The sequence below is a fragment of the Cornus florida genome, unplaced genomic scaffold (genome assembly GCF_030987335.1).
Source record: "Cornus florida cultivar Cherokee Brave unplaced genomic scaffold, ASM3098733v1 CherokeeBrave_3.0.0_Hap2_Chr08, whole genome shotgun sequence".
Classification (NCBI taxonomy): Eukaryota; Viridiplantae; Streptophyta; class Magnoliopsida; order Cornales; family Cornaceae; genus Cornus; species Cornus florida.
Window position 1 is genome coordinate 47,085,173 of NW_026775578.1, and position 18,179 is coordinate 47,103,351.

Sequence of the window (18,179 nt, forward strand, 5' to 3'; positions counted from 1 at the left end):
AATACTGAAATACTGAAATACTGAAACACTTTGCACATTTAATTATATATATATATATATATATATATATATATATATATATATATATATATATGTCAGTTGTGCTTGTATATATATATATATGTCACTGTTGTGTGTGTATATATGTATATGTCAGTTGTGTGTGTGTGTGTGTATATATATGTGTGTGTATATATGTCTATTGTGCTTACACACACATACACACACACACATATATACTAGGAAAAGACACTTGTGTTGCACATGATGAATGTTTTGTAATTTATCAAATTTTTATTTTCATATATTTTTTAATTATTTATAGTTTTCGTTGTATGATATTGTCAGATATTAAATGAAATCATATCAATAATGTTTAGAGAGTGATAATGGTCACCTCAAAAGAAGCAAAATAAGGTTTTTCATTGATGAATAAATCATCCTAAGTATGATATATTAGAAAATCCGAAAGGATACCAACAATGTTTAGATTGTGATAATTGTCACTTCAAAAGAAACAAAATATATTAGAAAATCCGAAAGGTACTTAAAAGGTATCACAAACTATTCCAAACTATAATTTTAAGAATTCCTAAACTATAACTCTTTATAAAAAAAAATGTTCCTAAATTATTTATTTCTCAATCTTTATCTTTTTTTGTATATCTCATTTCTTCATGAAATGAATCATTGTCAAGTGTTAATTCTTTCAATTATAGTTTTATAGAAACTCCTTTTATAAAAACTAATTTTATATTAATTAATAAATATTTTTTATATTTTGTGTTGAATTTTATAGGTAATTTTGAATTTTATAGGTAATTTTTAGAATTTTATAGGTAATTTGAATTTTATAGGTAATTTTTATAGGTAATTTGAATTTATTTTAATAATAGTATAGTTTTTTTAGAAATAAATAGATAAAATAGGTAATTTGAAATTTATTATGTAATTTTTAGAGTTTTATAGAAACTCTTTTTATAAAAATTCTTTTTATATTAATTAATAAATATTTTTTTATATTTTGTGTTAGAGTTTTATAGAAACTCTTTCAATAATAGTATATATATTTTTATACTAATTAATAAATATTTTATAGTTTTATAGAAACTCTTTTTATAAAAACTCTTTTGTAATTTAAATTTTATTAGGTAATTTAAAATGGTGATATTCTTTTATATTTTGTGTTAGAGTTTTATAAAAACTCTTTTAATAATAGTATAGATTTATTAAGTAATTTTTAATTTGAATTTTATTAGGTAATTTAAAAGTGGTGATTGATTTTATTAGCTAATTTTTAGAGTTTTATAAAAACTCTTTTAATAAAAGTATATTTATATTAATTAATAATTATTTTATATTAATTAATAATTATTTTATAGTTTTATAGAAACTCTTTTTATAAAAACTATTTTTTGTAATTTAAATTTTGTTAGGTAATTTGTTTTTATATTTTGTTAGAGTTTTATAGAAATTAGATTTATTAGGTAATTTGTAATTTGAATTTTATTAGGTAATTTGAAAATGGTGATACATTTTATTTGGTAATTTTTAGAGTTTTATAGAAACTATTTTTATAAAAACTCTTTTTATATCAATTAATAAATATTTTATATTAATTAGTAAATATTTTATAGTTTTATAGAAACGATTTTTATATTAATTAATAATTTTTTTTTATTTTTTTTATTTGGTGATTGAGTTTTATAGAAACTCTTTTAATAATAATATAGATTTTTTAATACTAATTAATGAATATTTTATAGTTTTATAGAAACCATTTTTATAAAAACTATTTTTGTAATTTGAATTTTATTAGGTAATTTGAAATTGGTGATTTATTTTATCAGGTAATTTTTTAGAAACAAATAGATAAATAGGTAATTTGAATTTTATTAGGTAATTTTTAGAGTTTTTTATCAATTAATAAATATTTTTGATATTATTAATAAATAAATACTGAAATAGTAAAAAACTCTTTGCACATTTAATAATAGTATGGATAAATATAGATATATTTTGTATTAGAGTTTTATAGAAACTCTTTTAATAATAATATAGATTTTTTATACTAATTAATAAATTTTTTATAATTTTATAGTAATTTAAATTTTGTTAGGTAATTTGTAATTTGAATTTTATTAGCTAATTTGAAGAGTTATAAATTTTCTAAGCAACAAACTCAACAGAGGACAAGAAAGAGCAAGGTTACAAGAAGAGAGTAAAAGCCAACTCGGCCAAACTATAGATTTCCAAATTTTAAACTTCAAAACACAAAAGAGTAAGGCCACGGTGCCGAATCTCGGTTTTTGGCGACACCAATAAACAGTGTCCAACAAGATTTCTTACTCATGTCCACTTGCAATATTGACTCCAGCAGCTACTTCATCAGGCCAAAGGCTTGTAATGAGCTCCTCATCTGAGCCACCCATGGACTCAATTAATTCCATGTCAACAACCATGTTATCCCACCACATAATTTCATCTGAGCGAGAGTACTGTCTCAAAAATCTCCGAGGTCGAGATTTTATGGCTTTGGTAATTGCAACTTCTTCGCAATCCACAGGCTTATTCTGGAGGTGGGTGTACCAGTAGTTCTTCACATCATTTGCCGTCCTCCCCGGAATTCTACCAGCAATCAGTGACCATCTAGTCAAAATTCCACAACTCCAAGACATGAGTTCAAAACCTTCCAAATTCTCCTTCCATGTATGTTACTCAGAATATAAAAATTATAAAATTTCATGTTTGGAGGAGACCTGCCAAGTCATTAATTCGTCTCCCTGATAAGTGTTTTTGAACCCCACTCAACAACACATCTCAAAATCCAATAATACAAACCATACACAAGTCAGGTCCCATGCCATAATGATTTTCATTAAGAATAAAGAGAGTTCTTCCAAGAAATTCCATTTTCAAAGGCTTTTGACTTCATTTAGAATAAAGAGAGTTCTTCCGAGCACAGATGATTTGATATTCTACACTTCTGAGTCTCTCAAGACCGTCTGGATTTCTGGAGATTTCTAAAATTCTTAACTTCAGTCTCCTTTCCTCCTTCCTCCATGCCTCTATGTATAGAACATGTGCCATCTTGATTGAATTTTAAATAAAATAAGTAGATAAATAGGTAATTTGTATTAGAATTTTATAGAAACTCTTTAATTATATTTTGTCTAATGTGATAAAATTTTATTGAAAATAAAATAGATAATTTGTGATAGAGTTTTATATAAATTATTTTATTTTTTAAAATATATATATATATATATATATATATATATATATTAATAATACTCGTATAATTAGATTTCCAATTTTTTATATTAATAATACTCGTATAATTAGGTAATTTGTGTTAGAGTTTTATAGATACTCTTTAAATATATCTTTGTCTAATGCGATAGAGTTTTTGTTTATTCAATGAAGATAAAAAATAAAAAATTAAAAAAAAATGAGTGAAAAGAATAAGCGCACCTAGATGAATAAAGCTTTAATAAAAGGTCCACCTTTTGTATTGATGATCGGTACTAGATTTGTGTGTAGTTTGAGGGTAAGGATGCTATTAATTCTTTAGTTGGCTAATATATTACCATATTTGATGTCGGTCCACTCAAAAGGATTCTAGAGTTGTTTTGATTTGCATGATCATTTTCTTGATGTGTGGAAGACCATATTTGTTTGCTTGATGTTGAAATTTTAAGAGATTGCTTAGAAATGTTTGAAAAATTGCATACTTGAGGTAGTTTTTTCCCAATACTTGTTTGAAATATTGGTGCCTCTTTAGTGAGAATGAGTTTAATGTTTGTGGGTATCATTTCTGGAAACCCTCATGAGACTTCACTCGTTCACTAGGGATAACCTAGGGTTTAAAAGGCTTCTTGCATATGCTAAATGTAATCGTGTTCCCTACGAAAGTGGCGTTATCTATTTACTGTTTTCTAGTTCATAATTGTATAGTTGTTCATTTCATTCCTTTACTTTCTAGTTCATTGCTAGGGACTAGCAATATTTAAGTTTGGGGGTGTGATGAGCGTTGAAAAATGCGTATTTAAACCTCTTAAGCTTAGGCATTCTAGTACCTTTATCTATCTTACTTTACCGTTTTAAATTGATTTCGTATTATTTCCATTTTCAGGCACTTATCCTGAAAATAAGCTAACTCAGTCAAATAAGAGCTTAATTGAAGCAATTCTAGGATTAAACAAAGAAAGGAACAAAGTGGAGAAAGAAGGAAGCAAATGAAGTCAAAGGTGGAAAGCAGCAAAGTTCGATCGATCCAACTTCAAGGTTCGATCGATCGAACACTGATCGATCTCAGCACTTCAAGATAGATCCAAACCTTGACCTAAAGCAGGAAGTCCAAAGTTCAATCAATCCAACACCATCCTTCGATCGATCGAACACTTTTGTCCTTATTCAAATGATTGATCTGATCCACAGCTGTACCACCCACTAACCTCTTTTGTCCTTTTCCCATAAATATCTCCCAAAATATCTCGGATTTGTCTTTTTCCAAAAAGCTCGGCCAGTTGGATCGATCCAGCCTAAGTTCGATAGATCTCAGCCAGTTCGATCGATCCAAGACCAAGGTTCGATCGATCGAACTTCCTCCAGTGCGAAAAAGTTAAATTTCCATCTCATTGAAAGTTATCCTTTATCCAATCATTAGGGAATATTGTGTGCACGACCCCAGCTCATTTTGGGTGTCATTTTGACCTACCTATATAAGGATAAGGATTGCTTTTTACAAGGGAGAGCCAACATTATTTTCATATCATCTCTTGAAGAAGAAGTTTAGAGGAAGGGAGGCTAGAGACACCATTGGAGTTCTTCATCAACAAGGAGCAGATTTCAACCATGGAATTAGCCCTTGAGGGTTGGAGCATCATCACCATGAGTGGCTAGACATCATCTTGGGGCTAGAGTTAGTCCCAAGCATGTTTTCTATATCTTAATCTTGTGTATCATTGAGGGATTAGTGTTGTAATTAATGTTTTGACATTTTGATATATATAAATCTTATTTATTCAATGATTTATGTGGTTTAATGCTTCCAATTGATCATTTCACTCTATCTATATGTCTATGTATGCTAGAATAGATGTTCATGTGCTTGTCTCTAGATTTTGTGTTATTGATGCATGTCTATGTGTATTGATGCTATAGATTTAGAGATTGTCAAAACATAGTGCTTAAAAGAATGCTCTTATGATTCTCTTGATGGTTCATACTTATTCCTTGATGGATTGTGCCTCTCCCCTAGTTTATTTTCATGCTAGTAGTGTAGATGTAGTGTAGTTGTAGTGTAGTGTTAAATGGGAGGATAATCTATGCATGTTGTTTGATGATCCAAACTTTTGAATGCAAGTAACATATGTCTCTATCCTTGTGTTGTATTTGGATTATGAGCTTAATGAAAAGATTAATGACCTGTTTTGATCTATTGTGCATTTCACATGTTGTTTAGACAATATATGCTTCATTGCTTAGATATATTGTGCCTTTCACATGATATTTAGATAATACATGCTTAACTAGTCATCCTTTCTTGTTGAATCAACCAAACACACACACACACCAATATTGCAACACACCATTTGCCCTCATTAATCACTTGTCAATGATATAGAAATGCATTGCTTGGTGGTGATCTCTAAACCCCAAGATCTCTCTCTCTTACTTACTCTTAATTGCATTCTTTTGCTACCACTTAGTCTAATTTAGTTGCTCTTTAATCAACCAACCAACCAATTGTTTGATCACTCGACCTACTAGCCCTAATAACGATTCCACGACATTGCTCGATCCTCACAATCCCTTGGGGCGATCCCTACTCACCTTAGCTATATTTTTAGTGAAAGGTAGTAGTGGCTTTTATAAATGTAAAACTTGGCCCTCGCCTTAATGCACATACTCTTAAGCTGATGGTGTAGCGACACTCTAAGGAGATCCATCAAGTTTTTGACGCCGTTGTCGGGGATTGATTGATTTGATTAGGCGACGTCGAATTTATGGAATTCAATTAGGATTAGTACTCTTTTGATCGTGTCTTTACTTTACTTTGATTTCATTCTTCTTTTTGGTTATTTATTGTGTTTGTTCTTACTTGACTAGGTGTATTGTTGGAGAGAAGCCAAGCAAAGGAGCATCCAAGCTAAGGAGCAAAGCAAAGCAAAATAAAGGAAAAAGCTAAAAATTTAAAAAAAAAAAAAAAAAATTCTAAACTAAGCTAAATTTGGAGTTGAAGTGCTATAGGACCTTTGTGAGACTTTCTTGACTCAATCTCCTTAGTTAAATCGTAAGCTCGCGTGGAGGCATTGCATTTCATTTGTAGATAAATCGTGAGCCCGCGTGGAGGCATTTTTCTTGTCATTGCATTATTATTGTCAAAGCATGGGAGTATGGGATCATTGTATGTGGAGGAAGTTTGTCGATCATTGACTTGTTGCGAAGGAGGAGTGTTTGTTTTGTTGTGTTTAGTGTGTCATTTGTAGTCTTTTGTAGAACTTGTCATATTATTCATTCTAGGCATTTCCATGGAAAACTTAGAAGGTAAACTTGGCTACTTAGATCCACATTCCATGCAAAACCCTCTTCCTAACCAACACGGTCCCGAAGTTCAAGCTCCAATTCTTCCAATGGTCCTTCGTGATCATTACCATCTTCATACACATCATGCACCTACTTGCATTGTGTTACCTAATTTTGAGGCAAATCATTATGAAATCAAGCCCGAGACCATTCAAATGTGTCTACTCTTTTATGGCTTAGATGATGAGGAGCCTTATAAGTATCTTAATGAATTCTTTGAAATATGTTCCACCGTTAGATACATGGATGTTCCGGAGGAAGTCTTTAGACTACTTCTCTTCCTTTTTACTCTTAAAAACAAAGTAAAGCATTGGTTTAACACTTTGGGGGCAAATTCAATAACATCTTGGACACAAATGCAAAATGAATTTTTAACAAAATTTTACCCCGTAAGTTTGACTAATGCAATGCATGCTTCTATTAGAGAATTCTCTCAAAGGGAAGGAGAGTGGTTACATGAGGCTTGTGAAAGATTGAACGATTTGCTAAGCAAATGCCCTCATCATGGCATTCCGAAATGGCAAGTGGTTCAATATTTCTATGAGGGCCTATCCGACTTTCATAAAAACATTGTTGATACATCGTGTGGAGGATCATATTTTGAAAAACATGGAGATGACATTTAGAACCTTTTTGAGAAAATGAGCGAACATTCTTTGCAAAAATACTATGTTTCTCGATTTAACCATGGTTCAAAAGAAAAGAAGAGAGAATTACAAGTGTGTCAAGTAGAGAGTCCATTGGAAATTGTAGCCGAGATTAAAACTCTTTCTAAAAAATTTGTTCAATTCTTGTTGAATCAAAAACCGGCTAACAATTCATCTCCTTTTCATCATACAACTTATCTTTATAAGCCTTGCATGACATGTTCAAGTGTTTTGCATACTACTTTCAATTGTCCCCATGGACGTGTTGTTAATGAACACTTTGAACAAATTAATGCTACATTTGCTCACCCTTATTCAAAGGCATATGTTCCATTGTGGAATGAAAGCTTAAGCCCTTATCAAGCTAAAAATCTTCAAAGAAAATACATTCCACCCCATAAAAGAAATGGAGGTTTTCAAGGATTTGCTTCTTCTTCCTCCCATCATCAAAGTATGAATAATTTTTCACATCCTCAAATGTATGATTCTCAAGTGGATTTTTATCACCCTCATGCACTTTCTAGTAATTCTACATTTGAAGATAAGGTTTTAATGGCATTGGGTAGTTTAGAGAAGAATACCAACTTGTTGCATTCCCACGCTCAATCTATATCAAAGCTTGAATCCCAAATCGGGACCATAACTAATGCCTTGAATGTAAGGGAAGTTGGTAAGTTACCTAGTCAACTCGAGAGGAACCCAAAAGCCCAATTTTGTGTGGAAGCAAACCCTACATCGGGGTATTCTTCCCAAGCTCAAGCGCAAGCCATCACCACCTTGAGAAGTGGTAAACAAGTTGACAATAGGGTAGAATTACCAAGGGAAGATAGTGAACCGGTACAACCAAAAGTTGACACCTATTCAATTCCCAATTCTACTCCTATCTCCTGGGATGAAAATGTTCCAAATCGGAAATCTCAATCTCCTCCACATCATCTTCTCAAATTGCAAGGTCTTATGAGTTAAAAGCTCATTTCCCTTATGCGTTGAGAAAAACTTCGCCTCAAGGGAGGCAAGATAGGAAAATACATGATATGATGGATGTTTTCAAGAAAGTAAGCATAAATCTTCCTCTATTGGATGCAATTAGGCAAATTCCACCTTATGCAAAATTCTTGACGGATCTTTGCACACAAAAGAGGAAGAACAAGGGACAAAGCCCTAAAAAAGTGTTCCTCACGGAGCAAGTGAGTTTCATTCTTCAACAAAACACTCCACTTAAGTTCAAAGATCCCGGTTCTCCGACTATTTCTTGTGTAATTGGAACCCATGAAATTCGTAGAGCTTTTCTTGACTTAGGTGCGAGTGTCAATTTGATTCCTTACTCTGTGTATGTCCAACTAGGGTTGAATGAGTTAAAGCCAACCTCGGTGGTGATTTAAATGGCTGATAGATCCGTCAAAACACCTAGGGGTATGGTTGAGGACATCCTTGTCAAAGTGGATAAATTCTACTTTCCGGTGGACTTTGTAATTCTTGATACTGAACCGGTTGCTAATTCCACCAACCACATCCCAATCATCTTAGGAAGACCATTCCTTGCCACCGCGAATGCAACAATTAACTGTAGGTCCGGAGTTATGGACCTTTCTTTTGCAATATGATGGTCAAGCTTAATGTTTTCAATGCAAGTCGACATCCCATAGATGAAGACGAGTGTTGTCTTGTTGATGTGTTGGATGAGGTTGTTGAGAAATCAATTCCCATCATGTTAATGAAACAACCAATTGAGGATAATCTTTCATCTCTTTTATCTGATGATCCTCTTGCTTCTTGTCTTCTTGAAATGTATGGTAATTGTGGGTTTGATGATGAAAATTCAATAAATGAAGTAAGCAATCTCATGGAATCCGTCGCAAGTTTAGATTGCCCATCTTGGAAAACCCCAATAGAATCTCTTCCCCCACTCTCTAGCACTCCACTGGTTCCATCATTAGTCTCTCCACCAGCTCTTGAGCTTAAAACTCTACCTTCCAATCTTAAGTATGCATTTCTAGGTCCACAAGACACTCTTCCGGTCATCATCTCTTCAATTCTTGAAAAAGACCAAGAAAATGCTCTTTTAAATGTGCTTAAAGAAAATAAGGAAGCCATAAGGTGGAGTGTGGCGGATCTTAAGGGAATTGATCCTTCTATTTGTATGCATCGTATACTAATGGAAGAGGATGCAAAACTTTTTAGGGATGCCCAAAGGAGGCTTAACCCCAACATGAAAGAGGTAGTTAAAAAGGAAGTAGTCAAGCTCTTAGATGCCGGGATTATCGATCCAATCTCCGATAGCAAATGGGTGAGCCCTACCCAAGTAATTCCCAAGAAATCGGGGATTACCATGGTTGAAAATGCAAAAGGTGAAGAAATCTCTAAGCGTACCGCCAATTCATGGCGTGTATGCATTGATTATCGTAAATTGAATACCGCCACTAGAAATGATCACTTCCCTTTGCCATTCATTGATCAAATTCTAGAGAGATTGGCCGGACAACAATATTATTGCTTCCTTGATGGCTATTCGGGTTACAATCAAGTGGCCCTAGACCCATTGGATCAAGAGAAAACCACCTTTACTTGTCCATTCGGTACATTTGCTTATAGACGGATGCCTTTTGGTTTGTGCAATGCACCCGCCACATTCCAAAGGTGTATGATGTCAATTTTCTCGGACATGGTGGAAGAGTATCTTGAAGTTTTCATGGACGATTTTTCTGTTTTTGGGTCTTCATTTGATGTGTGCCTCAAGAATTTGGATTTAGTGCTCAAAAGATGTCGTGAAACAAATCTTATTCTTAGTTGGGAAAAGAGTCATTTTATGGTTCAAGAGGGTATTGTTTTGGGTCACGTCATATTAAAAAGGGGAATTGAGGTAGATAAGACAAAAGTTGAGCTTATTTTTGAATTACCTCCACCTTCAATGGTGAGAAAAGTTCACTCCTTTCTAGGATATGCCGACTTCTATCGTCGTTTCATCAAAGACTTTAGCAAAATTGCTCGACCCTTGTGCAATCTCCTTGCCAAGGAAACTCCTTTTGTCTTTGATCAAGCATGCTTAGACGCCTTCCATAAGTCGCGTGCCTTATTGTCATCAGCTCTTATCATGCAACCTCCCAATTGGTCACTTCCATTTGAAATTATGTGTGATGCTTCAGATTATGCCATGGGAGCAGTTTTAGGACAAAGAGTAGGTAAGCTCCCATGCGCTATATACTATGCAAGTAAAACTTTCTCAGGAGCTCAATTGAATTACTCCACTACCGAGAAAGAATTACTTGCTGTAGTGTATGCCCTTGACAAATTCCGGTCCTATCTCTTAGGTTCTAAGGTTGTCGTTTATTCTGACCATGCCGCTTTGAGACATCTTTTGACAAAAAGGGAAACAAAACCTAGGTTGATTGATGGATTTTGCTCCTCCAGGAATTCGATTTTGAAATCAAGGACAAGAAAGGCACCGAAAATGTGGTGACCGATTATCTTTCTATGTTGACGATAGAACATTTCCCTAGTCCACCAATTTGTGATTCTTTTCCAGATGAACAACTCTTTCAAATTTTCAATGGAAAAATGCCTTGGTTTGCCGACATTGTGAATTATTTGGCAGTAGGCAAGCTACCAACTTCTTGGTCAAAGAACAAAAAGAATCGTTTATTTGCTAACATGCGGAATTACTATTGGGAAGACCCTGTCTTATACTGGTATTGTCCCGATCAAATTGTAAGGAGATGCATTCCGGAGAGCGAAATTCCAAGCGTCCTAGTGTTTTGTCATACTCTTGCATGTGGTGGGCATTTTAGTGCAAAGAAAACCGCCATGAAAGTTCTTTAAAGTGGGCTCTTTTGGCCTACTATTCGTAGAGATGCCTACAATTTTTGCAAATCATGTGAGAGATGTCAAAAGATGGGGACAATGTCTAGAAGAGATATGCTGCCCTTGACCAATATACTTGTTGTTGAGATCTTTAATATATGGGGCATTGATTTTATGGTTCGTTTCCTATGTCCTATGGTTTTCAATATATTCTTCTTGCCGTTGATTATGTTTCCAAGTGGGTGGAAGCATGTGCTACCAAAACAAATGACCACTCCGTGGTCATTCAATTCATTAAATCCAATATCTTTGCTCGTTTTGGTATGCCAAGGGCCATAATAAGTGATGGAGGAAAGCATTTTTGCAATCAATTCTTGAGACACTTATTTCTTAAGTACTCCGTCACTCATAAGGTAGCCACTCCCTACCATCCTCAAACAAGTGGGCAAGTTGAAGTGTCTAACCAGGAAATTAAGCATATTCTTGAGAAAACGGTTAACACCACCTGGAAGGATTGGTCAAGGAAACTAAATGATGCTTTGTGGGCTTACCGGACGGCATATAAGACTCCCATTGGCATGTCTCCCTATAAGCTTGTATATGAAAAGCCTTGCCATCTTCTAGTTGAGTTAGAACAAATAGGATACTTCAATTGAGTGAGTTAGAAGAGTTGAGACACAATGCTTATGATAATGCCAAAATCTACAAAGAACGAACTAAAGCCTTTCATGATAAGCATATTGTGAAAAAGTCTTTGGAACCCGGTCAAAAAGCCTGGCCTTTCAACTCTAGACTGAAACTCTTTCCTGGGAAAATTGAGAACCAAATGGGAGGGTCCCTATGAAATTGTCTCTGTTGCACCTCATGGGGCGGTTGAAATCAAAAACTTGAAGAAGGGGAACATTTTCAAAGTTAATGGGCAGAGGTTGAAACCTTACATCGAGGGTCAAGTCTTTCAAAGACATTTAGAAGCTGCACATTTAATTGACCCGGTGTATAATCACATAGAAGATTGTTTGGACAAAGGATCAAAAGCTTCTTTTGAGTTTGATCCAACAAGTTCTTCCAAGAACCATTTGTTGGGTGGAGCTCAAGGTATTTATCACCCCAACATGGAGGGGATGGATAACAAAATCTTTGATCCGGGCTAAAAGAGCCCAATGTCTTGCTAGAGACGTTAAAGACTAGCAAAAGCATTCGTAGGGTGTCAAAACCCTATTTCTCCCTCATTTCTATCTTACATTTCATTTCTTGCGAAGTCTAGATACTTGTTTTTGGTTCATATGCATTGAAAGGAACTTTGGTGAGAATTGCATGAGCTTTCATGTCATTATTGAGCATTCTGCATAGTTCGATCGATCTCATACCTGAGTTTGATCGATCGAACTCCATTTTACATCCAACACTTAGAAAAATTTTCGACCTGCAGAAACCTGTATCCAAATCACCTCTATGTCCCATCGTTCGAACTAACTTTAGATCGATCAAGAGACCTTCGATCGATCCAACTTCCAAGTTCGATCGATCCAACTTCTAAGTTCGATCGATCTTCTAACTCAACACTTATGACTCAACACTTAGAAAAATTTTGAGCCTGCAGAAACCTGTATCAAAAACACCTCTCTGTCTCATCGATCGAAACATTCCAAGATCGATCTGAACTTCTTCGATCGATCTAACTTTCAAGTTCGATCGATCTTCAAGTTCCAACACTGAGCCAATTTTCTGAACCAAAAACCTGCATATTTTTGCTCTCTGTTCGATCGATCGAACTCTTATTCCAATCGATCTTAGTTCTTCATTTCATTCTTTGACTTTATTTTGACTTTTTAAATTTCAAAATCCAAAAATATTTTTATTTTATATTATTTTATTTTCCAAAAATACCAAAAAGATTTTATTTTATTTTATTTTTATTTTTCAAAAATCCAAAAATATTTTTTATTTTTCAATTTTAATTTTTAATTTTTAATTTTAGTTTTTAATTTTTCAAAAATTCTAAAAATACCTTAAAGAGAGAAAGTTCGATCGATCTCATCTGAAGTTCGATCGATCGAACTAATCGGGGAATGTTTTTAAAAATAGAATCGAGGGTTTTTAAGATCGATCTTATAGATCGATCCAACCCTCTCTCCAAACCCTAACCCCTTTTTCTCCCTCGTCACTGTGCACTCATCTCTTCCATCTCCGGCGAGATCCAGTGAGTATCACTCTCTCTCTCTTCTCGGATTTAACCCTCTTCACATCCCCTTCTCTCCTTTCGTTTTGAGGTGAGATCCGAGAATCTCATATTGATTTAACGCTTTGATCTCATGCATATATGCTTTATAGCTTGAATCCATGCTTTATATATGATGAATCTCCATTATTGATGAGCTTTGAAGCATATTTTATATATGTGTATATATATGTATATATTTGTATATCTTTTTGATGTTTTTGTTCGATTTAGGAGTATGGGCCATGTTTGTGGGTTGATTATTGTTGATTTGATGTGTTGTAGGGCCCACGAACACGTTCGAGTGGGCCCCGTGCTTCCATCGTCACAGATCTGTGACCTTTCAGTTTTCATCGTCGTACAGTTGGATCGATCGAACTTGTATCTTAGATCGATCTTGAGAGATCGATCGAACTCATATATCAGATCGATTGAAGTTGTGAGATCGATCTCACTTACTTTCGATCGATCCAACTTTTGTAATCGATCTCACTTCTTTTTCTGATCGATCGAACTTCACAGATCTCATACACACACTTCATACATCATATTTCATATTCATGCTATCTTATTTATGCCCAATGCCTGTGATATTCCACATTGGATGCATTTCATACTTATATTGCTTAGCATGATTCCTATCCTGTCACCTGCATAGATTCATGTCATATCTGTTTTGTCTATCTTATTTGACACACATGATTCTATTCCGTGCTTTTAATTCTTTATCCTGGCACTAACTTCCATTGCAAGTTCTTCTTTTTCGATTTCCAGACCATGGCTCAGAATGACAGTTCCTCTGCTTCAGCTGCACCTAAGGGTCATGATCAACTATCTCGCTTCGAAGCGCACCTTCAGAGTTTAGAGGATATGCTGGTTGCCCTGAGAGCTGATTTCACTACCCTCCATCTGAATATGGTGGCTGCCATTAGAGCTGAGATTGTTCGCCTTCGTACGGAGATCTTGACTGCCATTGATGACTTAGCCAGGGAGATCCGCGGAGTTCGCTCCATTTGTCCTGCCCCTTCTGCTTGAGACTCCCAGTCTCTTTATCTTTTTATATATATATCTATGTTGCGTGTCTGTTACATTTATGACACTATAATTATTTTTACAGCCGGGTCTGTCGTCTTTTGACACTGGATGTATCGCACTTTATGGTTGTTTTTATCTATGATGGATGTTGCATGTTTTTATTGATACATCTGTCATTTTAACTCCATCAGGTGCATCACAGTGACTTCAGTGAGAGAGTGCTACCCAATTTTCAGGACCAACCTTTCTCATTTATTTATCTGTTTATCCCATTTACACTTACATATCCACTGTATACTAATTATCCCATTTTGTTATCTGATGAGTTTATCCAAGTACTAATTTTCAGGACCACAATTCATCCCAAGTTTGGGGGGGGGGGGGGGGGCATACCACCCACTTCGGATACTTCAGTCTCGATCATTCTTGCTTAGTTGCACTAGTATACTCTTTCCTTTGTTCTCTTTACATATTGAGGACATTGTGCAATTTAAGTTTGGGGGGAATGGTGTTTTGCAGTGTTAGTTTTAAATTGCATATATTTTGAGCATTACTTGTGTATTTGAGGGATATTTCTATGATTGGTCCATATCTAGCCATGATTTTGATCTTTTGAGAACTATATTGCTTAAAATTTAAAAATTGCTTGACTTGAGAGTCCAATACTCCTTATATGCCTTGTGGATGCCATTTAGGAGTAAATTTTTCGAAAGATTGATATCTTGCTTGGATTCGTGGTCCACATCATCCTGATTTTGTGATTGTTGTTTGAGATTCACTCTAGGGTTCTACACTAGCACAGGTGCACACTAGCATTCATTTGTGGGGTACATGCTTTGTTGATTATTGAATTGGTTATATCCCAATTGGGCTAGTAGTGCATTGAAAACTTTCATTCTTGATAAAGGTGGATAACAACCCCTTTTCACTAAGTATCCGGGATTCTAGCCTCATCAAGCACTGAACTTCTTGCGCCGAAAGGTGGAGGGCCCAAACTCTAGGTTAATAAGTGGATTAAAAAAAAAAAAAAGGCATTAAAAAGTGATGACTTCTCCCAAAAGGTGAGAAGTGGGAAATGATTAGATGGAGGTTGTTTTGATTTGTACCCTAATTGATTTGAGCTTGTAAGTCCGTAGGGGTGTTTGAACGCCTAATGCCCTAAAGCCGTCTAGTTTGGGAGTCATTGACCTAACGCTCGACCTCATAAATTGCTAGAAAGCTTAATAGATCAACACATTGCACCATACTTCTATCTTTGATCCTCAATAAAAAAAAAAAAAAAAAAAAATCGAGTGAAAAGAATAAGCGCACCTAGATGAATAAAGCTTTAATAAAAGGTCCACTTTTTGTCTTGATGATCGGTACTAGATTTGTGTGCTTGTTTGAGGGTAAGGATGTGATTAATTCTTTAGTTGGCTAAGATAGCAACATATTTGATGCCGGTCCACTCAAAAGGATTGTAGAGTTGTTTTGATTTGCATGATCATTTTCTTGATGTGTGGAGGACCATATTTGTTTGCTTGATGTTGAAATTTTGAGAGATTGCTTAGAAATGTTTGAAAAATTACATACTTGAGATAGTTTTCTCCCAATGCTTGTTTGAAATATTGGTACCTCTTTAGTGAGAATGAGCTTAATGTTTGTGGGTACCATTTCTGGAAACCCTCACGAGACTTCACTCGTTCACTAGGGGTAACCTAGGGATTTAAAAGGCTTGTTGCATATGCTAAATGTAATCGTGTTCCCTACGAAAGTGGCGTTATCCATTTACTGTTTTCTAGTTCATAGTTGTATAGTTGTTCATTTCATTCCTTTACTTTCTAGTTCATTGCTAGGGATTAGCAATATTTAAGTTTGGGGGTGTGATGAACGCTAAAAAGTGCATATTTAAACCTCTTAAGCTTAGGCATTCTAGTACCTTTATCTATCTTACTTTACCGTTTTAGATTGATTTCGTATTATTTCCATTTTCAGGCACTTATCCTGAAAATAAGCTAACTCAGCCAAATAAGAGCTTAATTGAAGTAATTCTGGAATTAAACAAAGAAATGAGCAAAGTGGAGAAAGAAGGAAGCAAATGAAGCCAAAGGTGGAAAGCAGCAAAGTTCGATCGATCCAACTTCAAGGTTCGATCGATCGAACACTAATCGATCTCAGCACTTCAAGATAGATCCAAACCTTGACTCAAAACAGGAAGTCCAAAGTTCGATCGATCCAACACCATCCTTTGATCGATCGAACACTTTTGTCCTTATTCAAATGATTGATCCGATCCACAGCTGTACCACCCACTAACCTCTTTTGTCCTTTTCCCATAAATATCTCCCAAAATATCTCAGATTTGTCTTTTTCCAAAAAGCTCAGCCAGTTGGATAGATCCAGCCTAAGTTCGATAGATCTCAGCCAGTTCGATCGATCCAAGACCAAGGTTCGATCGATCGAATTTCCTCCAGTGCGAAAAAGTTAAATTTCCATCTCATTGAAAGTTGTCATTTATCCAATCATTAGGGAATATTGTGTGCACGACCCCAGCTCATTTTGGGTGTCATTTTGACCTAACTATATAAGGATAAGGATTGCTTTTTACAAGGGAGAGCCAACATTATTTTCATATCATCTCTTGGAGAGGAAGTTTAGAGGAAGAGGAGGCTAAAGGCACCATTGGAGTTCTTCATCAACAAGGAGCAGATTTCAACCATGGAATTAGCCCTTGAGGTTGGAACATCATCACCATGAGTGGCTAGACATCCTCTTGGGGTTAGAGTTAGCCCCAAGCATGCTTTCTATATCTTAATCTTGTGTATCATTGAGGGATTAGTGTTATAATTAATGTTTTGATATTTTGATATATATAGATCTTGTTTATTCAATGATTTATGTGGTTTAATGCTTCCAATTGATCATTTCACTCTATCCATATGTCTATGTATGCTAGAATAGATGTTCATGTGCTTGTCTCTAGATTTTGTGTTATTGATGCATGTTTATGTGTATTGATGCTATAGATTTGGAGATTGTTAAAATATAGTGCTTAAAAGAATGCTCTTGTGATTCTCTTGGTGGTTCATACTTATTCCTTGATGGATTGTACCTCTCCCCTAGTTTATTTTCATGCTAGTAGTGTAGATGTAGTGTAATTGTAGTGTAATGTTAAATGGGAGGACAATCTATGATTGTTGTTCGATGATCCAAGCTTTTGAATGCAAGTAGCATATGTCTCTATCCTTGTGTTGTATTTGGATTGTGAGCTTAATGAAAAGATTAATGACCTGTTTTGATCTATTATACCTTTCACATGTTGTTTAGACAATATATGCTTCATTGCTTAGATATATTGTGCATTTCACATGATGTTTAGATAATACATGCTTAACTAGTCATCCTTACTTGTTAAATCAACCAAACACACACACACACCAATATTGCAACACACCATTTGCCCTCATTAATCACTTGTCAATGATATAGAAATGTATTGCTTAGTGGTGATCTCTAAACCCCAAGATCTCTTTCTCTTACTTACTCCTAATTGCATTCTTTTGCTACCACTTAGTCTAATTTAGTTGTTCTTCAATCAACCAACCAACCAAATGTTTGATCACTCGACCTACTAGCCCTAATAACGATTCCACGACATTGCTCAATCCTCACAATCCCTTGGGGCAATCCCTACTCGCCCTAGCTATATTTTTAGTGAAAGGTGTAATACCCCTAATTTTAAAAGGATAGTCTCGGTATTTATTTATTTATTTTTATTGTATTTTTTTTAATTGTTTAATTGATTATTTGACTAATTGTTTATGTGTTTAATTGAATTAAGTGTTACTTGATTAATTGGCTACTTATCTATGTGTTACTTGTATTTTGTTTAGGTGTTATTTGTATTATTT

The 18,179-nt window shown here is 34.7% G+C and overlaps 1 protein-coding gene across 1 annotated transcript; it reads right to left on the reverse strand.

Annotated features, from left to right (window-relative positions):
- Positions 1–2,345: 2,345 nt before the first annotated feature.
- Positions 2,346–2,678, reverse strand: LOC132270184 (transcription factor MYB1-like). The gene has a single exon (XM_059771383.1). It carries the CDS (start codon positions 2,676–2,678, stop codon positions 2,346–2,348), a length of 333 nt encoding a protein of 110 aa, XP_059627366.1.
- Positions 2,679–18,179: the final 15,501 nt, after the last annotated feature.

Coding starts and splice junctions, on each gene's coding strand:
- LOC132270184 (XM_059771383.1), bottom strand. CDS start 2,678: ATGTCTTGGAGTTGTGGAATTTTGACTAGATGGTCACTGATTGCTGGT.